The sequence below is a fragment of the Ipomoea nil genome, unplaced genomic scaffold, assembly GCF_001879475.1.
Source record: "Ipomoea nil cultivar Tokyo-kokei standard unplaced genomic scaffold, Asagao_1.1 scaffold0222, whole genome shotgun sequence".
NCBI classification, from domain to species: domain Eukaryota; kingdom Viridiplantae; phylum Streptophyta; class Magnoliopsida; order Solanales; family Convolvulaceae; genus Ipomoea; species Ipomoea nil.
Window position 1 is genome coordinate 1,013,329 of NW_017616650.1, and position 20,984 is coordinate 1,034,312.

The following is a 20,984-nucleotide window of genomic DNA, read 5'->3' on the forward strand; positions in this document are numbered from 1 at the left end:
AACCGGAAGTTACGATTACACTACGAATACGTATTTTCGTGAACAAGTAGAAGAGGGCGCTCGTAGGTCAGTCGGCCGGTCTACCGGATGAAGACTGACCAATCTGAGGCTGAGTATTATTACAAGTATTAAGCGCCAAGCAAGTCGCTAAATAGTGCAGGTTGCTAAAAGAGTGCGGTTTGCAATTGTAGAGTGCAATTTATGAGAAGGCTAATGTTACATCGGGTGTAGGTTGCAATGTAGTAAGTAGTAGTTGTAATGAGATGAATATGGGAAATGAGGCGGAGACCCTCCTATTTATACTAACTAAGTCCGTCTGCGCGTTTAATGCACCTGCTGCAAGTGGCTTGACGTGGCGTCTTCTCGTTGGCTTGGTTAGGCGGTTGCTCTACAGCAATGCGTAGGTTGATTGATCGAGGAGGCAAAGCCGTTATTTCTGCAGGTTGTCAGTTGCCGCTCTACAGGCGCAAGTTCGCCACTATAACTTGTCATATAAGTTATGTTTCGGTTCCGCAGGCTACGTCATATTGTAGACTGACCAGTCAACCTATGGTAGATCGAACGGGTGGCTTTCCGTCAGGGCGATTCTAAGAATGATCCGAGAGTGTTTTTTTTTTTTTTTTTTGTCACGAGGCCTATTGGTACAAGCGGTACATTGATCACAAGTGATTTAATCCCGTCAGGTTAATGGCTGCGACGGACCGGTTGGGTGACTTCTTGACAGACCAACTATACGGATCAATCATTTGTGTATTTACCCATCAATACACAATACACATAAACTCTTAACATAATACATATAAACTCTTAGGACGTACAATGCATTATACACTCTGGTGCACGATATAATTTGCTACTAGTTATACCTCTAATTAACCCAATCAGCTAACAACTAACAACTATCAACTATCAACTAACAACCATCTACTAAACATGGCCATAATATTTACATTTACCCATCCAGTAAGCAAGGTTAGTTCCTCAAAAGCTACCATGCAACGCTCAAATTTGGCACCATTGTTATATCATGGACCATATCCATTTAACTTCCAAATTGCAGTTATCATATAGGATTTACATATACATAATAGGTTAACCAAAATTATTTAACTTCATGCACATAATTCAAATATCATTTAAAAAAAAAAAAATTCACAATGCAATATGAACTTTGGTTGATGTCTCCCCCCACGACACCAATTCAATTATTGCGTTTGTTGGGCCTTTCTCTACATGACTATATACATACAAGTTCTTTAGCTTTAGCTTAGCCTGCTGCTACGCACCACCCGACCCGGCCCATCTCAACCGAATGCGGATAGTAACTCACGTGAGCTGCACCTGCTCTAGGGTTTTAGCTCTCCTCTCTGTGAAGTCTAAACCCTTGTTCAACCAAAAAGTTGTCTTATGAAATGACACACACACTCCATCACCATCTTCTTCTTCATCTTCTTGTTGTTCAGTCATCTGATCTGAACACCCCAAATTGTTAGCATGAAACCCCTTTTCCCCAGACCCGTTTTCACCCTATTTCTATACACAACCACAGCCACAGCCACAGCCACAGCCACCTCAAACCCCCCTTGCTATAAGCTTCTCCAACTCTCCCCTTTTTCCGCCGCCTCATTCCAGTCCTCCCATAACCCTTCCTACCACTCTCGCCGACTTGAGGAGGATGGCCGGAACGTTAAGGTCTCCGTTTGGTGGGATTTCGAGAATTGTACCTTGCCGCCCGCCGTCAATGTCTTTAAGGTCGCCCATAGCATCACTGCCGCCATTAGGGCCAATGGGATCAAAGGTCCCATCCAAATCACCGCATTTGGAGACATTCTCCACCTCCCGCGCCCTAATCAGGAGGCACTTTCTTCCACCGGGATCAATCTAACTCACATTCCAAACGGTAAACCTCTCTCTCTCTCTCTCTCTCTTTCTCTCTCTACTTTACGCTCATCTCATCTATTTCTCCAACAAACCTAAATGAAACCATATTTTCTACACTGTTACTTCCTACTGCGTTCCGCCATTTCAGCCACAACCCCAAAATTAGTTAGCTTAGGAGTGTTTGCTAAATAGTTGTTAGTATTAGCTAATTGTAGAAAAGTAGAAAAAGTGTTTGATAAATTAGCTTTTAGCCTTAGCTGATTTCATGCAAAATGACTTCTTAAAAAAATTGAACAATAAAGTTAATTTGAGCCGCATTTTGAATTTTAGTATTTTGGACCAATAAGATGTTACAATAAGCTAATTAATCAAACACTCATATTGATTGTTTAACCAAATCAAACAGCTAATAGTGTGATCAAATGAGTCAAAATTGGCTTATAAGCTACTATGTTACCAAACTGGCCTTAATCTAAAGAGTAAACAAGAGGCTGCGTGGTTTTGAAATGATACATTATTTGTTTCATTTCAGTACTGCTGTTCCAGATGCATTTATTACCATATTTTCTGACTGAATGAATGTGTCTAATAACTGTTAATACTCCACCCTTCACTTCCTGCCTTACTTTGGAAGTTCGATTCATTAATCAATTATCATCCCCCTTCCACAATTTCAGGTGGAAAGAGTAGTGCCGATAGATCTCTTCTTGTAGATCTTATGTATTGGGTTTCCCAAAATCCTCCACCTGCCCACCTTTTCTTAATCACTGGTGATTGTGAATTTGCTGGTATTTTACACCGACTAAGAATGAACAACTATAATATCTTGCTTGCCAGCCCAGAAAATGCATCTGCTGCACTCTTTAGTGCTGCTAGTATCATGTGGCAATGGAATGCTTTACTCAGAGGGGATGACCTTACAGGAAAGCATTTTAATCATCCCCCAGATGGTCCTTATGGTTCTTGGTATGGCCATTACAAGGCACCTCTTGAAGACCCTTTTGCTTCTACTGTGGACCACCAAAATTCTCCCCATACTGATGACCTCTCTGATTCTACTTCAGATCAAAAACCTCGCCCAATCCCAAAGGCTGTTACCAAGCATATTCGCCATATCTTGGGCTCTAACCCCAAAGGACTCTTCATTACTGATCTTCGTGCAGAATTGGCAAAAAGCAATTTGAGTATTGATAAAGACTTCTATGGATATAAAAAGTTTTCCCGTTTTCTCTTAGCAATGCCACATGTATTAAAGCTTCAATCAGGAAGTGGTCATCAATTGCTGGTTCAAAGTGTTGCCCCTAAATCATCTGAACAAAATGAGTGCAGTTCGGGCATTACTGCGGTGGAGCCCACTGCTGTTATTGTAGGACAACCTGACAGTATTGCTGTTCGTAAAATGAACTGCACCAGGAGCTCTTGTACTGATAGCCCAAACAAGATGTCATCATCAACTTCATGCTCTGGACCAAAAGTGGAAACTCCACTGGCAAAATTGCAGGAATCACAAAAAGTGCAAGAGCTCACAACAAAAGTCCAACGTCCCTTGCCAAAAGAACAACAGTCGGCACAAAATACACAAGATCCCACAAGTGGAATACAAGTGCCACAAGGGGAGCTACCACCTTCAAGCCTACAGATTACAGAGACTAAAGCAACTGGAAGCCAAGTACATACTGCAGAGGATAAAAGTTCTGTTCCCAAACAGGGACTTTTTAAGAGATTATGGAAAAAGTGGTTTGGGAGTAAAAAGGAGTATGATGCCAATGAGAAAAACTGTAGCAGCTCTGATAAGATACCTGCTGAACAAACAACAATCAATGAGTCTGATGCCAAATTAGCAAGTCAGTCCGAACACTTCAAAGGCTTAGATCCTTTCCCTTCTGGAGACGAAGAAAAGGTGGATGAAAAAAACAGTGTGAGTTCTCAAGCCATTATAGAAAAATCCAGCAGCCAGTCCGGATTTTTTAACAAGATTAAGAATTGGTGTAGACCTTCAGAAAGTCTGTCTCCCCTAAATAATTCAAATTTTGAATCTGATGAGAAAGTCACTCAGAATAAACCAGGTTCTGGGACACACAATATTTTTTCAGAGGATTCATTTTGGAAGGATGTGGAGGCTTTCCTGGATACAGAACAAGGTTCTACTCTTGTTTTACAGTCAAGGACTAGGTACTTCATTACTAGTTACTACCTTCCTCTCTGAATGCTCCATGCCTAGATAATGCTAGGATTGATAATGCTAAAATACCCCACACCAATGCACAATTAAGAACAATGCAGAAGTTAACTTGTGCATTGGTGTGGGATATTTTAGCCAATTCCCTTCAATTAAGGTTGTATTGTTCTAAATCCATTTTGGCTGTATATCAGGTTGCAGTTGGCGCAGAATCTTCAACAGTGTGGTCCTTCGTCTCTCAGATCTCTTTGTGAAAATGATCTTCTTCATCTGGTAGACTTGTTTATTTCAGATAAGAAATGGGTGGAAGAACGCATTCAAAGAACCTTTCCTTTCAAAGTATCTAGGCCTGCTGTAAAAGCAGTGAAAAATGCTTCTCACAGCTCAACTGGGTTGAGCAGTATCTTTCGACATACTGAGCTTCCAACAAAGTTGCAAGAGAAAGATGGAGAGAAGAAGCACCAAAACCCTCCACATTCAGGAGTGTCTCAACCTGTCACCCAGGGCCAGGGGAACTCCTTTGGGAAGTCTAGAAATGAGGTACTTGTTGACTGTCAGAATCTTGTGCAGGAGATTGTGAGGGTACATCCAGATGGGTACAATTTGGGATCTTTCAGGAAGCTTTTCCTTGAAAAATATGGCTATTCACTGGATTTACAGAAGCTTGGCTATCAAAAGTTGGTAAATCTTCTTCAGATAATGCCTGGGATAAGAATAGAGTCAAATTATATGTTTCCATCTGGTAAAGATGTAAATAGTGCGGCCAATGAGTTGTTTACTAAAGAAAGTTGTGTTGGAGATACTGTAGCTAATTCTGACAGTGAACTACTGGATGCTTCAAGGAAGGTTGATGATGTTGAGTCTCCATGGGCAGAGCTAGGACCGATTTCAAAGATGACAACCCTGAAGAAGGATGAGATGGAAGTGGGGTCAAGCAGCAAAATGGATTATGAACTGTTGTCTGATGATGATTTTTCAGACATGGATGAAGAGAGCTTGAGCGTATCCTCCTCCACAAAACGAGAAAGTACAAAACCCAGAGGAAAGGAAGATAGCTCTTTGTTGCAGATCCTTGATTCGTGGTACAGCCGGACGGAGGAAAGCAGTGGAAATGGTGCATCAGAGAATGTTGATGGGATGGACAAATGCTGCAAAAACGATGCAAAGCAATCTGCTTCTTCAGAGTCAGTGAGCAGCAGAAGTGATAGTCATCTATTAAACACTGGAAAGAAGAGCAAACCATCAAAGCCTTATTCATTTGTCTCAGATAAACCTCGAGATCACAAAGATGAGTTGATTGATGGCATATTTAGTAGTTTAAGCAAGTCGAGGGAGCAATCAGTTGAGCCGAAAACATAGGCAAGTCCTTCCTTTCATGGGTTATTAATACTATGAAATGAAGCCTTTGCTTCCATCTTTGTTTGATCGATCGATCTTGCACAGGGTAGTAAAACAAATATTTAATAAAACTGGAGCAGTTTCTTTTTTTCTTCACCATCATACAAAGTCAAAGGTTGTACCCTTATTTTGGAAAGCTAAAAATCGGATTCAGTAGATTTAGGTTCCGCATATGCATGTATGCATGCTTTTACATGCATTGTATTTTTCTTGAAACTTGAAACACATACAAGCTTTATGGAAAAGCATATCTGATTATGCATTATGCCTATTTAACAGTAAATAAAACCATACATAACTACTCAAAATTGTGTTTTAAGACAAGCTAATTTGGTGGCATAATTGTGTTTTAAGACAAGCTAATTTGGTGGCATGCCAGGGAGAGGAGGGGTGTTAGCGAACAGAGCTTTGTGTTCGTGTTCGGTAAGCATTTAAAGCTTGATTAATAAACAGAGTTTGAACATCGTTTGTTATATATATACTACACAGTTATACTATACCGGATGCAGAATCTAATTATTATTATTATTTTTATTTTTATAGTCGTTATGTTATTTGTTTAGTTATTGTTCATAAACATAGACTAGTTCTTGTTCACGAACGAATTATGATTATGAATATGTATGTGTTTGTTTATTTAGCATTTACGAATGTGTTCACAAAGATTAACGAACACGTTCACGAACGTGTTCACAGATATTAACAAAACATGAACACAAATAGAAGTTTCAAAATCTTAAAAAAAGAACACGAAAACAGCCCTAGAGAGAAGAAGCAAAGGAAGCGAAATAGGCCCCCAAAAAAAAAAAAAAAAAAAAAAAAAAACAATTGTTTTTCCTTCCTTTGCAAACAGAAAATAACCTCTACTTATTTACCAAAACCAAAGTAAACAAACTTCAAACAAGCATTAAATGCCCATATACACAATGTTGTCTCCTACTGCACACATATGGACCTCAGACAAATTAGCGATGATTCCTGCCTTTATTCTTGGCAATGAAGGCGTTCTTTGGCTTTGGAATCTCGTGAATATCCATCACTTGTACTGTCCTTTGCTTTTTAGCTTCACAAAGCAAACAATACGCCACAAGAGAACAAACCTCAATCAAAACCCAAAATGAAACAAACTCTACAAGGAAACACACCCACACTGGACTAGCAATACAACAACACATTCCAAAGTTCAAAATCAAACCATTTTGAGCTTCTTGGTAGTTCTCCTGTAGCCTTCTCCTTGCTGAATTTAACTTTTCCATATCAATGGTAGATTCCCTTGGTGGCCTCTGCAAATACCCATAACAAGTAATCAACAACTTTCTTGTTTTATACTCCGTATATGGAAAATGTGGTGGAAAAAAAAGGGGATTAATTTCCCTCTCAAATATTTGCAGTTAAGAAATGGAAGAATGAGCTTAATACACTTGGGGGAGGAGCAGAAGCAGGTTTAGGAGCAGATTGAAGTGATCTCGGAGGTGCTTCATTTCGTGGAACAGACTTTGGCTTCTGTTCTGGATCTGAGTTATTCCGGTCTGAGCATGAACTCCCATCTAAAAAGGAATTATTAGTAAAAGAATATCAAAGCAAAAGTAATTGACAAGCCATGATCTGATTCTGTCTTGGTTCTTACTTTGAGGATTTGGAGAATACCCAAAATCAGGTACCTGCAAAGACCATAACCACTTTAGACCTTAAAGTATGTGCTTTTAAAAGTAACCATATTTAGTTTTGTGAGGTAGGAATACTAGAGAGCAGTATTAATTGGAAATAACCTGAGGATGACCATTTTGTTGATTTTTTAGTAAGTTCTGCTGGGGCGAGTCTCCATCTGCTGTTGTCACCAATACCATTAGTTACAAATTACATTTGAACTCCATAGACATTTAAAATTTTGGCTTGTAAATGCTAGAGAGAAGAAAAATATGGCATTTTGGAGGATTGTACCAATGAGATTCGGAGATGTTTGTTCGGATTGATTGAGCTTCACCCACTTATCTACAGTTTCTTTCCATTTTCTACCCAAAAAAAAAAAAACCACATTAGAACATACACACACAAGAAAAAACCTAGAAATCAGTTGAACAACTTGAATTCCATATCCACAGATAAAACTTCAACCTAATAATTGGATAATTAGTTTTTGTTTGAAAATCAAACCTAACTAATTGCTTCACCAATCTCCTAACTTCATTAGATGGATGCTTCCTCAATCGATTCACGTGCCTTCCAATATCAGTTTCCTAATCAATATTGAACAGAAATACAGGCAGGATTCATTAGCGCATGCACATGTTAATTCTTCATCATCCAGTAAAGGGACTAAGAAAATGGGAAAGCTTTTCTGCTTTAGTGTCAAAACAAACAAACCTTGAGAGCTTGAAATGTAATATCCATATCAGCAAGACTTTGTAACAACTCAACAACAGAATCTTCACTCTGTTCACAAATAAAATTCAGACAAAACGATGAAGCTAAGCTAACACATTACACACACAGACACAATATATCATAGCATTAATTCAAAAAATAACTAAGACCTGTTCCGGATCTTCAAGTTGCTCTTTGATCTCGAGAATTTTAGTCTGCTCGTCATCGAACAAGCCTCCATAAGGATCCGCGTCTTCTTCTCCTCTTCCTTTTTCATCATTATTATCGTTGCTGTGATGATTCGGGTCGGGACTCAAAGGACTCTTACTATTCTCCCTCTCAACATTGGTATTAGTATTGTAATTGGTAAGTTGGTTGGGAATGAAATGAGTGTTGCAGTTGGGGCAGGGGACCGAAAACAACTTCTCCACAATTCCGCCACGGCGATCCTTGAACTCGGTGATATAGTCCGACGAAGCCACGTCAATGGCGGTGTGGATGAGCGTCCAAACGTCCACTTTGGAATCGGATAGAATTACGCGAAATTCATCCAAATCCATTATGGAAATGGTTGCTGTAAATCTAGATAAAAGTGTTATCTGCAGAAGACAGCAACGAGATATATGAAATGAAGCATAATAATTGGGTAAGGCGTAGATCTGATCATCATATTCCTATTCCTATTCCTATTCCTATTCCTATTCCTATTTTGGGTTGGAGACTGGGGAGGACAGAGAAGGCCTGACGACGATTGAAAATTTTGTTTTATTTTTATTTTCATATAATTATAATTATTATTATCACGTTTTAAACGTTTGAAAATAATTATAAATTTTAAGAGTTTTTTTAGTGGTTGACACAATTGGTAATCCAAGATATTTATTTATTCGCATTGGAAGGCCAGGCCAAACAATGTGAGCAATTGAGGTGAACAGTAAGTGAGTTTAAGCCTAAACTGATAGTTGGATTGCATATTAATGGTTATATGCTCAATAAATTAAAAGGCAAATTAAACGCCTTATTAAAACAAAAATGGCACTGCGATGTAAGCATTTGAACACATTATAATTATTATTATTTGTACTCCCTCATATCATCCTCCAATTCAAAAAACCCAATCATGTTTATGTCTTTATTAATACAACAACACACATCATTACTTGTGAGCTAATCTTCTGTCTCTCTCTCTATTTACCCAGTAAACTATGATTTCATATACATTATTATTATATGACTAGACTAGAAAGAAAGATGTCACTTTGCTTTATGTGCACCAATTGTAATCTTTCACACAACTCTTAGGCGTAAAACTTCATGCAATCATGCAGCATCACTGCATTCTTTTTTCTGCAGCAGGCAAGAGGGGATTTCCAACTATTTGGTGCTACACATCATCATTTTCTTCATTTTGATCCACACTTGGTCTTTCGCCATCTTCCTCCTCCTGGTTTTGCACCAACATTTCTCCCTTGGATTTAGGAACCTCTGAAGTTCTATGTTCTACCCTCCTGGACTTGCTTTGATACACAGAATCTAGCAAGTGAAAGTAAGGGCACGTCTTTGAATCTTCAGGCCTTTTCTTTTGTGTTTCTTTTACTCTCCGATAGTACTTGTTTATGTTCTCCCACTTCTCTTTACACCTTTTTGCACTTCTCTCATATCCAAACTTCTTCATACCTGCTGATATCTCCTCCCACAATGGCCCTTTTGATCCATTGTCTTGGTATTGCAAGTCCAGATTTGTCCGAACTTTAATTAAAGCTTCCACTTCTTCTCTAGGCCACCGTGAAGAGCTTGTCTGCACAGAATTACTCTCACCACAACCACCATTCTCTCTCTTTTCAACACTACTTCTCTCAGCTACATTCTCTTGCGTGTCATTTCCTTTCTCCACCACATCTTCGCTGCGGCTGCCATCTGCAATATTTTTCTCTAACACACTTTCTTGCTTCTCAACACACTTAGGAGATATGGGAGTCGGGTTCATAGGCAACGGCACAGGGATAGGGATAGGGATAGGTTGCTGTGTTATCTTCTGCAGAAAGGCAATAATAGCTGCATCCTTTGCTGCAGCAATGCCTCTTTCCTGAGCTATCGACTCTTGTTCTCTCTTCAGTCTTTCCATCTCTTGCCTCTTCCACGCTTCTTCTCTTGCCATCCGATCCTTGTCACGTTTCTCTATTGCTTCAAGGAACTTGCAATGTAAACCCTCTTGCTTCTCTAGCACTCGTTTCATCAACTTGTCAAAATAATCACCCAACTTCCTCTTCTTCTTAGCAATCCCTTCTGACGAAGAAGAGGTGGCGGATGTGGAGGTGGAATTGATGTCCAAACTGAAGTCTCCTGGAGTATGGCAAGGCTGCTGTATTCTGAGATGATCTTGGGTTAAGCTTGTGGTGGGTTTTAACATTGTGAGGGGTGTTGCAGGAGATACCAAGGTTGGTTTTTCCAGGGTATTTTGGTTTTGGATTTGGATTTGATGGGAGGTTAAAGAGTGGTGGGTGTCAAAAAGCTCCAAGTGCTGGAAGAATCTGTAATTTTTGGCATTTTGTCGTCTACCACTACCAGATCGGCCTTCCTTTGTTCTCTTGTGATACTTGTAGATGTTGTCGAATTTCTCTTTGCACTTCTTAGCATTTCGATGATATCCAAGTTCCCCCATTTTCCTAACCATATACATATAAATAATAAATTCAAACCCCAGTCGTATATGCGTATGCCTCCGATCCGGCCTCAAATTCAACAAAATTCATTACTACAATAATTCAAATACGAAGTAGTGCCGAATTGAATTCCCAAACAATCATATATAATTCACTAAGATAACAACACTCCTACTGTCTGAATCGAATCACTAAGCAAGCATGTAATATAACTGAATTTAGAAGAGATTTATTTATGTAAACAACAGCTCAAATCTGGAGATTGATTGATTGATTGATGGTAGATATCTCTCTGGGATATTGAAGAAAATATGAATACCTGGAGACTTCATCCCATAGAGGAGCTTTGTGAGAGGAGGAGTCACGAAATGCAAGGTCCATTTGAGACCTTATGTTGAGCAAAGCCAGTGTTTCTTCACGGGGCCACCTGTTCCCACCTGAATTCCACTCACCGTCTTCTCCTCCGCCTTCATTGTTCTTCTTCAGCTCCGCAGCTCCTCCTCCTCCTCCATCATCGCTTGAATTTTGCAACAACACTGGAGTTTCCAGCATATCTACTACTGGAACTGGGAGGGGTTATTAAAGCTGCTGAGATTTTTGTTTTACCTTTGTTGTGGAGGTGAAATTTATTGGATGGGTAATTATAAAGTTTAATCGTCTGGACCAAAACGTGTAATCAGCATCTTTTGCCTTGGGGTACGGTTGTTTTGAATTATTGAGAGTTTTCTAGTTTTTTTTTTTTTTTTTTTTTTTTTTTTTTTTAAGTAAATAAATGCTCCAATAATTTTAAAAATCCAATGGGGTTAGGTAACAATTAACAGAGCAAAGCCGCAAAGGTAAATTAGGGTTTTGTGTGGAGACTGGAGGAGATGAATCCCATAGCATAGATCATAGAGGGATGCAACAGCGACGTGTCAAGCCAGCCAGCCTGCTTGCCAGCGCAATTGCCAATTGGTCAATTTCTTTTTTCACATTAACTTTTGCCCACGCCCAATCAAATCTTTAGCTTATGTTACATACTTACATGTATTTAATACAATGTTTTAAACTATTTGAAATTTTCTTTCTTTAACATTATTTGGAGTTAATTAATACCCAAAATCTTCCTCGACTATAGTGATTTTTTTCAATTTCGTCCTAAACGACTTTGGTGACCTAATATCGTCTCAGACTTTTGTGTTTCGCTCAATTTAGTCCTCCATTTGTTATTCCGTCAAATTGATGTTAAATAAAGGGACAATTCAGTAATGTCAATATTGATATCTCTTTACTTTCAACTTGTGAAGTGCGAAATTCCTCTTTCTTGTACGAATTACACCCAGAATTACTCCCGGACCTGCAAATCAAATTTTATATTCGCAGTTTTAGGAGTAATTCTGGGAGTAATTCGTAAAAAAAAAAAAAAAAAAAAAAGGATTTCCCAGTTCACATGTCTATGAGTAAAGAGATGCCAATATTAAAATTACTAAATTGTCTATTTATTTAACACCAAATGGACAGAATAACAAATGAAGGACTAAATTGAGCAAAAACACAAAAGTCTGGGACTAAATTGAGCGAAACACAAAAGTCTAGGACGATATTAGGTCACCAAAATTGTTTAAGACGAAATTGAGAAAAACCACTATAGTCGAGGACGATTTTGGGTATTAACTCTCATTATTTGGCTATTAGACATTTATTATTATTATTTTGTAATGAATGAGTTAAATTGTATAAAATCTGTAAATGAATAATGAGGTCTTAACACACGAACTACTAACGCTTATATTGAGCTAATCCCAAAAACTCAAATCTAAACTTTAATGTATGAAATGGTATGTATATTTGAATCAAAAAGCAAACAGTCCAATGATAAGTATTTGTTGGTGGAGGGTGACAATGAGTGATTGACACCCCAGCTGTATAATTTAATTTGATCCAATCCTGCATGCATATATAATATATATGATATTCGCATATCCCTTTAATCAACAAAGAAGCTTAACCCTCCACTCGATTTAATATACACAATTAATAAAAAAATTGTTTCAAAAATTATTTGCTCGCAAGCTTATACATAACAATACTATATAATATGGTTAGATATGGTAAGAAAAAATAAAATAAAAAAATACGGATTGGAGTAAAAAATAAGCAGAGAGTAATAATAAAGTAAAGGTGGCCTTTGAAAGGGGAAAGGGACACATAATATAATGATGGGGCTAATCAGTAGAAGGAATAGATTTACGTAATAATCTTATTCCGATGCTGTCTTTTTCACCCAACCCATAATACAATATTAAAGAATCTTAAGGCATGTGTGCGTTTCGGTCATATTCAGCTTGCCAAAGAGTGAAGTAATTATCTTCGACCATTTTTTTCTTCTTATCTCAACAACCTAGCTATAGCAAAAATAACAAAATAAAAAAATAAAAATAAAAGTAATGGCCTTAAGCTTTTTAAAGTTGTCCCACACGCTCCCTGAATGAGACATATCAAGCTAGCTAGTGGATTGATTGATTTCGGCGTATTTTGAAACCCACCCAATTATAAATTATCAATTAATTTATACATTTAATTATCAATTTATCACCCTTTTTCTTATACATTTAATTATCAATTTATCACCCTAACATTACTACTGTACTACGTACACAATAATGCTCCCATCCGTTTATAATTGAATACATGTATACTTAAAATTGAATGGATCGAATAGCTTTTGTATAAAAATTATTGCTTAAATTGGCAATTTTAATTCATTTTTTTTAATCTGCTATATACGATAATTATGATGAATAATTGCACAGTAATGAAAAAAAATATATAGGCGTGAAGAAGCAGACCTGATTGTATTATACTGTTTTGGATATAAAGGGTGTGTATGTGCAAGTAGTAATGATTTGAGGGTCATTTTCTTAAGAACAATGATTAGCCAATTTTTTTGACTTTTTCTTCATGTTTATCTTCCACTTTTATGCAAAATATTTTAGTGATTTGATTTGTTAACCAACTTTGGAATAATGTAAGCTTGAGATTTTAATTTATCTTGTTCGTTAAGCAAGCCTTGCTCATGCTCTGTTTTTACTACTATCTACTTAATATCATCTAATCAACTTCAAAATTATTGCTTTGATTTCAGATTAGCTTGAACTGCTTGATTATTATATTGTAACAATTTTGTGCATGGGCATGTTTTAGAATTAAGGTTGATTTAACCTAACAAAATGATGGTTTTGTTAGTATACCTTATCTTATTTGCAGGTCCACTACCCGCATTCATTTGTAATTTTTGGTGTTGCTTAGCTTCTTGAGCCACTTGCACTAGGATCCCATCCTTCCAGCTCATAAAGTGCTGAGTCGAGGTAAGAGGATGATTTGCTGGAGTGTTTGGGTTGATGACCAGTTACAAGGTCAAACCTGACTATGACCCTAACTATTATTGGGCAGTTCACTTGAAGATGACGTTAGTTGTCTCTCGGGCGGAAGGTTGGATGCTAGGTCCGACTCACTCCTGAAGATCTGAGTTGGTTACGATACCGGTAGCGTCCCCTCCGACAGTATAATGTTAGCCGGACCTCTCACAGTTTCACATTCCCAAGGTCAGAAACTGAATCTTGTAAATCGGACTGACCCACGCCTTGCCTGCTAAAGCGTTCATGTAGGTCCAGGGAAGAATCACACCATACTTGTGTATGCTTGGAATTTTTATTTTATTTGAGTAAAAAATAAAAATAGTACATGTGCTATGCAAGAAGGTAATATTAAACATGAAAACCATGCCATTAGCAAAATGCAATAAATAATATACATACAAAAATAAGTCAATTGTACCTCTCGTTTTTCTTTTTTTTTTTTTTTTATAATTCATATATTCATACGAAACATTTTTTTTTTTTTTTTTTAGAGTTCTATGGTGCAATTAAATATTTTTAAATATGTAATACTGGTTACATTAAGAAAAAAAAAAAAAAGTGGGCTCAAATAAAAGATATTGTCATTGGGCCTGTATGCGGCCCACAAAGTAAAAGAAGAGCCCCCAATCCATTGTTAGAAAAAGGTCCTGTTATAACCTAGAGAAATTTCTGAATGTGAAGTGTGAAGGATCGAAAAGGCGCGCAGTCCGAGAGAGACAGAATGGGGAGTGAAGAAGAGAGCACAGTGAAGGAGCCGCTGGATCTTATCAGGCTCAGCCTCGACGAGAGAATTTACGTCAAGCTCCGTTCCGACCGTGAACTCCGCGGAAAACTTCATGTACCATTTCATTTTCCCTTTTCTTCTTCTAGGGTTTCTGCTCTTCTGATGATTAATATTACCTCTCTTTAGCCACTAAATGTCGAAATATGGTTAATTGTTTTATTTTTCAAATATGATGTGTGTGTATCTATATTTCTAGATGGCTGTTTGTATGTTTCTTCCACTGTTAAATTGGTTTGTTTGCCTTATTTTTGTTTGAGGAAGCTAGGATGTGCTATATATTGCTGTAAAGTTGGAAATTATCGCTGTTAGCTTATAGCTGTTAGATTAGTGTGTTAGTGAGTTTGACTAGTTGATAGCATTTTCTATTGTAGAAAAGTGTTTGTAAATTAGCTAATAGCCTTTACAGACTTTCTCAAAAAGCTAATTGAAAAAGCTACTCTAGGTAGTTTTTTGAATTTTAGCATTTTAGAGCAATAAATTATTACAAAAAACTAATTAATCAAACACTCATATTATTGTTTAACCAAGTCAAACCACTAATAGTGGTCAAATAAGTCAAAATTGGCCTAGGACTTTATTATACTAACACCTAGGAGAAGAAGGTTGAAAGTCGGTAACAATTCATGAAGTCGAGCAGTACAGCTATACGACTTTATTATACTAACACCTAGGAGAAGAAGGTTGAAAGTCGGTAACAATTCATGAAGTCGAGCAGTACAGCTATACGAGTATTTGACTTTAACTTTCATGATGGCCAGGGCCGTATTTTAAGTTTTGGTGGCCCTGTTCTAGTAAATAAATGTGGCCCTACCAAAATCATAATTTTTAAAACTAATACATGCAAGTTTCGAACCTTTGACCTCCAAGTTAAAATACAATAAATACACATTCTTACCATCTCTTCATGAAACCTTTAAAGTTTAATTGAAAACTTTTTAATTTTTATTTTTAAACTAGCTAGGTAAAAATTAAATATTGAACCTCTAAAATTTGGGGCCCCTCTAAAATTGGGGGCCCTGTGCGGCAGCCCAGCTTGCACAGCCTAAAATCCGGCCCTGATGATGGCACTCAAGTTTCTTCTGTCTCTCTTTGATTTTTAGTATTATTTCTCTGGGGAAAAGATAATTGCATACACATGCCTTCCTGTTTCTACTTTAGGGTCTGCTCATTCTCTTAACTTAACCTTGGGTTCCCTTTTCTTCTGCCAACCTTCCATCCTGCATTGTCAAAAGGGCATCTTTGTTGTGAACAATCTGGATTTAAAAAAAAAAAAAAAAAACTTTTTATTTTTTGGTTTGACATTTTTTTCTGTTCTAGTTCATGGTAAATTTTTTTAATTTTCCTCTCCCTCTCAATTCTTGATAAAACAAACTTGCAGTGAACGTATTGTTCTTTGATGAATTACTTCTCAATCCTCATGTTGACTAACTTGAAGTTAGTGAAGGAGGAAGGAATTGATAAAATATAATGCTGTTAGTGGCTATGAACTAATGCATTACCTAGTATAAGGGGAATCTTTGTGTGTGTGTATGTTTTTTAAGCATCTCTGTTGGTTTATTTTGTGTTTCCGAGTTTCCAAGGTAATTTTCCAGTTGATGAAATTTGTTTGGAATATATATAAACTGGAATTGAATGGAAAATTTGATTTTACTTAGAGTAGCAATCTTCCATTGTGAAACTAAATTGATCTTGTGTCATGTTGTTTTACAGGCTTATGATCAACATCTTAATATGATTCTTGGTGATGTTGAAGAAATTGTGACAACTGTTGAGATTGATGATGAAACATATGAGGAGATAGTTAGGGTATGGTCTTAGCCATTCTTCCTTTATATTTGAAACTGAAATTATAAATTTAGGATTTTAGGTAGCATCCTATAGGAACCTAACCTGTGTTGTTTTGTCATCTAAAAAGTATGAAGTGGTAATTTCTAAACGTATAGTAACTATTTGTGTGTATTCATTCCCTTTTCAGACTACAAAACGGACCATTCCTTTCCTTTTTGTTCGTGGAGATGGTGTAATACTGGTGTCCCCTCCTCTGCGGACTGCATGATTGACCAAAGAAATGGTATTGCTGTGGTAGTGCGAATGATGTACTATTTCAGAAGGAATTTAGGCTTGCTTGGTTTTGCCTTGTTCAAAATTGTTACTGTGGATATTATGAGTCTGTAGGAACGACTATTATTTGTGTAACAGTTAAGTGCACCTTATTACAACTTAAAATGCCCGAGTATTACAGTACAAATTTGAACTTATTGCGTGAGTATGAATGGAAGGAAGGCCTTCTCTCAACTCTCAAGTACAGCTGTTAACGAACCGAATATTCGTGTTTGTTTGTTAAGATTTTTGGAAATCATGTTCCGATGTTCGTGTTCGTTTACTAAGTGTTCATTAGTGTTTGTTAATGTTTTCGAATGTGTTCGTTAATATTAACAAATATATTCATTTATGTTAATGAACACGTTCGTGAACACTTAATAACCAAACACTTACACGTGTTCATGGTCACAATTTGTTTTTGAACAAGAAATTAAAAATAATATACGATCATAAGCAATAAACTAAACAAACAACAACAAAACTACCATGAATGAAATGACCTTAATTACTTTATTGCCCTTGTAGAATATTATATGTGTGTGTATTTGTGAACATTAAAATTTAAACAAATATTAAACGGGTTTGTTCATGAATAACAAACAAGTTTACTTGTTTATGAGCACAAATATAAACGAACGCTTATCGAACACGAGTACTTTTTTGAAAGTTCTGTGCGCTAACACCATCACTCTCTAAGTATGATAGATATACCATTAGTTTCAAGTATGACAGATTGATATGAGCAAACGAAAAGTGGGGTTTAAAATTTTGGCAAAAAAGAATGTAATGATAGTGGTAGCTTAGGCGGATTGAATAAATTAGATTTTGCATTGATATTAGAAAAACTTTAACTATGGGTACAAACAATATTTAGATGTGAATTGAACATACAAGAAGTGTTCAACAAAACAAAAAAAAAAAAAAAAAAAACATTCAAAGTTGATGATTTGAATGGGACATACAAGAATTGCAAGTCCCATGGAGAGTGATGTTGAGGCCACTATGATGTGAACATCCAGGGTCAACCACGGCGCATCCGCGGCAACAACAGTGCACCGCATGAGGGCAGCGGTTGCGGTGGGACAAATTGCTAACCGCCGCCTCCTCCTCCTCCTCCGGCATTCCCTGCTGAGATCTCCTTAAGAATTGTATCTTGTTATCGACGGCAGCAATCCGGCGGTCCACTATGTGTACGAGTTCATTCAGCTGCTGGAGTGACGACGACGACAATAGGCTTTGTGTGTTGGTATCCTCCTGGGTCTGGGAATGGGAGGATACGCTGGAGGAGGTATCACCGTCACCAGCATCACTCGGTTCCGCCGCCTCTTCCTCCCGGTTCACATCGGCGGCGGCGGCGGCGGCCTTTTGTTTGTATAAAGTAAGTAGTTGGTGGAGATGCTGGGGTGCGGGCGGCCATACAAGAAGTTGTTTATCTGCCGCGGCATCAACATCGGCGTGGTTAGCAAATATGATTGCGCCCACATCAATCCCGCACAGTATCGACAATTGTTCTATCTTCTTCATCAAGCTCTTCGTCCTGTGCTTGAATTTTGTTCTCCTGCTCCTCTCGTCGCTAGTAAATTCTAACTTCACGCTTTCCCCCATCTGCACCCCATACATATTAAACTACTAATCACAACAATATCTATATATAACAATCTCATATTCCAACTGAATTGATTCATATTACTATACCTTCTTCACCATATTGCCTGTTTCTCACTCTGCTTATCTTATCGATCAGATGATGATGATGAAGAGAGAAGGATGGGAATTGGATTCGCATTCCCCCCGGTGTCTTTTATAATAATATTATAAAGGAGTTAAGAATTGGGTGTCTATTTTGAGTTTAAAAAGAAATAGCAATTGCTTTTTGTCTAAACTTGTGATTTTGATGATAATATACCCCAATCCTATCCTATGATGACAATAACACCAAACATTACCCCTTTTTTGGCATTATTAGTAAGTACCTAATTTGTGTCAGGAATAAATTAGGAATGTACCATAGAATTTTTGGATCATTCCTATTATTATGGAACAATTAGAGAGATTATTTCCATTTTCCTTTTTAGCTCCGTCAAACAGAGCTTATTTAGAAGCTTATATTTTATTTTAAGCTAATAATAAGCTATAAGCTATGCTTGGTAATGTTTCTAAAAGAGTTAATGTCAGTTAAGATCCCTCGACTTTGGTGATTTTGTCAGCTATCGCCCTTAATTTTAATATGTCTCGGTGTAGTCATCTGACTTTGTAATTTTGACCACCAACGGTGCGAACGTGAGGACTGTTGGTGGTCAAAATTACAAAGTCAAATGACTACGCTGAAACATATTAAAGTTAAGGACGATAGCCGACAAAATCACCAATTTCGAGGGACCCTATTTCTAAAATAAGATCTTATTTCAAAACAAGGTAGCGTTTCAAAAATAAGCTAGTAGTTTCTTTTTTTTTTTCACCTTATCTTTATTATTTTAAATAAATGACATCTTTACCCCTCCAAATTAAAACTCTTTTTGGCATTTTCTCTTTCTCCTATATTTTTATTCGAGTTAATTCCAGCAATGGTCCCCCGAGTATGTTGATTTTCTATATTTAGTCCCCGTCTTTTAATTTGGACAATATAACCACCCGACTATTAATTTTTTTCCAATTCAGGTCCTTCCGTCAATTGTTGGTTAAGTGACCGTTAATTCCAGGGACAAATGGGTACTTTTACTTACTCAGCGTATAATGACGAAAATACGCGTATTATTTGTTGCTCTACGTACATTGGCCACCGTCACTCCGCACCACACACGACGGAAAATGCGCATCTTCTGGCTGCCGCGTCTGGATCGAGCTCCAGAGAAGCGCTACCTTGAACATGTGCTCGCTGAAGTAATTCCCCTGCTTTGAAGGGTCTGGGTGGGGAAGAAACACGCTAGCTAAAGGCGAAGATTTGCTAAAATACACGTCTAGGTACACGAAAATCTTTAGGGTTTTGATCATTTCTTCGTAATCAGCGGCGAAAAGCTCCTAATCGTGATAAGGCTCCGATATATCTTCTGATTGAATCTGCACGGGTTTCGCTGGCGGAGCTTCCCAGCTAGAAAAATTATCAGTACGGTGGCGCTCCGGCGAGCCCTCGAGGTGTGGACTAACCTCTGGCGCCGGGAATTTGCGGCCGGTTTTTGAAAATTCGACGACGGAGATGGTTTTCGGCCAGAGCTGGTTCACCGACGGACCCACCCCGAAAACTCCGACCACCACAACAGTAGCCACTGCCAAAAACAGCGACAATGGTAACAAAACCGCGTGCCACCAGAGCCTACAAAGGCATCGACGCGCCATCTTCTTCACAAGGCGCCACTGCAACAGCGAACATAGATACACCCCCTATGAATATTCGAGTTGTTGAAAACTGTGTTATGAATCTATCAGAATTAGGTGGGCATGGTAGTTGGACCATTTGAGCTCAGTGTTGCACCATCAAAAGGTCATATATTGTCTAGGACGGGAGTAGGCAAGACCTTAGCTGGTACAGGGCGCTCGAAACTCGGAACCTACAGCTCTGCTTCTGAGCCTCGGTAGTCAGCAATGTCGCGGCCGTGATCATCTTTGAGCGTTTGGGCGTAAAACATGAGGCCATGAAAGTCAGCGCCGGAGGTATAATTCACCTAGCTGGGAAGTCCAAACTCATCGACAACATCTATCATACTTGTACTGAACATATCCACAACAACACCTGTAATTACTCGACTGGAGCCGGAGAAATTGAAGATCACATCCCTCACCCCAGGCTTGTTAGCAGAGATATGGTCATAGGCATTAGCATCCTGGGAACTGGAACTAGCTGCTGTGTTTTCATGGCGGACCATTGCTGGAATTAACTCATTTTTATTCAAAGTAGTAATATCTCTATTAACGAAAATTTAAGTGAAAACTCTATTGAGACGAAGGATACTCGTAACAATTTTATGATTAATATATTCCAATAAAAAAAAAAAAAAAAAAAGGAGCAAAGACAAGAACAAGAATAATAGAGAATATAAGAGTTAAAAACAACGAATATGCTGTGTATATTTCCACCTCATTGATAAAATAGTAAAACACGTTCAATCCAAAAAGATTTCTGATTATTTTTTCCTCTCTATTTGAAACACAAATTTTCAAATTAGTATGCTAAAGATTGTCACATATTCTTTGGAAATTGTATAATACAGTGAAAAAAA

The 20,984-nt window shown here is 37.8% G+C and overlaps 5 protein-coding genes across 6 annotated transcripts; 2 read left to right on the forward strand and 3 right to left on the reverse strand.

The window, feature by feature from the left end:
* Positions 1–1,380: 1,380 nt before the first annotated feature.
* Positions 1,381–5,717, forward strand: LOC109193377. The gene is made up of 3 exons (XM_019344232.1): positions 1,381–1,900; positions 2,559–4,053; positions 4,255–5,717. The coding sequence occupies exons 1-3, from the start codon at positions 1,495–1,497 to the stop codon at positions 5,417–5,419; spliced, it is 3,066 nt and encodes a 1,021-aa protein (XP_019199777.1). The 5' UTR covers positions 1,381–1,494; the 3' UTR covers positions 5,420–5,717.
* Positions 5,718–6,196: 479 nt separating this feature from the next.
* Positions 6,197–8,576, reverse strand: LOC109193424 (probable mediator of RNA polymerase II transcription subunit 26c). 2 transcript variants are annotated; one of them, XM_019344296.1, is made up of 9 exons: positions 7,993–8,576; positions 7,823–7,891; positions 7,613–7,695; positions 7,400–7,470; positions 7,228–7,283; positions 7,086–7,119; positions 6,878–7,005; positions 6,654–6,741; positions 6,197–6,521 (listed from the first exon to the last, which is right to left on the reverse strand). In XM_019344296.1, the coding sequence occupies exons 1-9, from the start codon at positions 8,380–8,382 to the stop codon at positions 6,424–6,426; spliced, it is 1,017 nt and encodes a 338-aa protein (XP_019199841.1). In that variant the 5' UTR covers positions 8,383–8,576; the 3' UTR covers positions 6,197–6,423. The 2 variants fall into 2 exon arrangements, with proteins under 2 accessions (XP_019199841.1, XP_019199836.1); XM_019344291.1 differs by having other exon boundaries at positions 7,228–7,286; positions 7,993–8,575.
* A 302-nt stretch (positions 8,577–8,878) lies between these two features.
* Positions 8,879–11,330, reverse strand: LOC109193403 (trihelix transcription factor GT-2-like). Its single transcript, XM_019344262.1, has 2 exons — positions 10,805–11,330; positions 8,879–10,488 (listed from the first exon to the last, which is right to left on the reverse strand). The coding sequence occupies exons 1-2, from the start codon at positions 11,035–11,037 to the stop codon at positions 9,207–9,209; spliced, it is 1,515 nt and encodes a 504-aa protein (XP_019199807.1). The 5' UTR covers positions 11,038–11,330; the 3' UTR covers positions 8,879–9,206.
* Positions 11,331–14,539: 3,209 nt separating this feature from the next.
* LOC109193453 (sm-like protein LSM3B) lies at positions 14,540–16,962 on the forward strand. Its single transcript, XM_019344305.1, has 3 exons — positions 14,540–14,721; positions 16,378–16,473; positions 16,643–16,962. Exons 1-3 carry the CDS (start codon positions 14,605–14,607, stop codon positions 16,721–16,723), a joined length of 294 nt encoding a protein of 97 aa, XP_019199850.1. The 5' UTR covers positions 14,540–14,604; the 3' UTR covers positions 16,724–16,962.
* Positions 16,963–17,860: 898 nt separating this feature from the next.
* On the reverse strand, positions 17,861–18,477 carry LOC109193857. The gene is made up of 3 exons (XM_019344690.1): positions 18,466–18,477; positions 17,965–18,375; positions 17,861–17,908 (listed from the first exon to the last, which is right to left on the reverse strand). The coding sequence occupies exons 1-3, from the start codon at positions 18,475–18,477 to the stop codon at positions 17,861–17,863; spliced, it is 471 nt and encodes a 156-aa protein (XP_019200235.1).
* Positions 18,478–20,984: the final 2,507 nt, after the last annotated feature.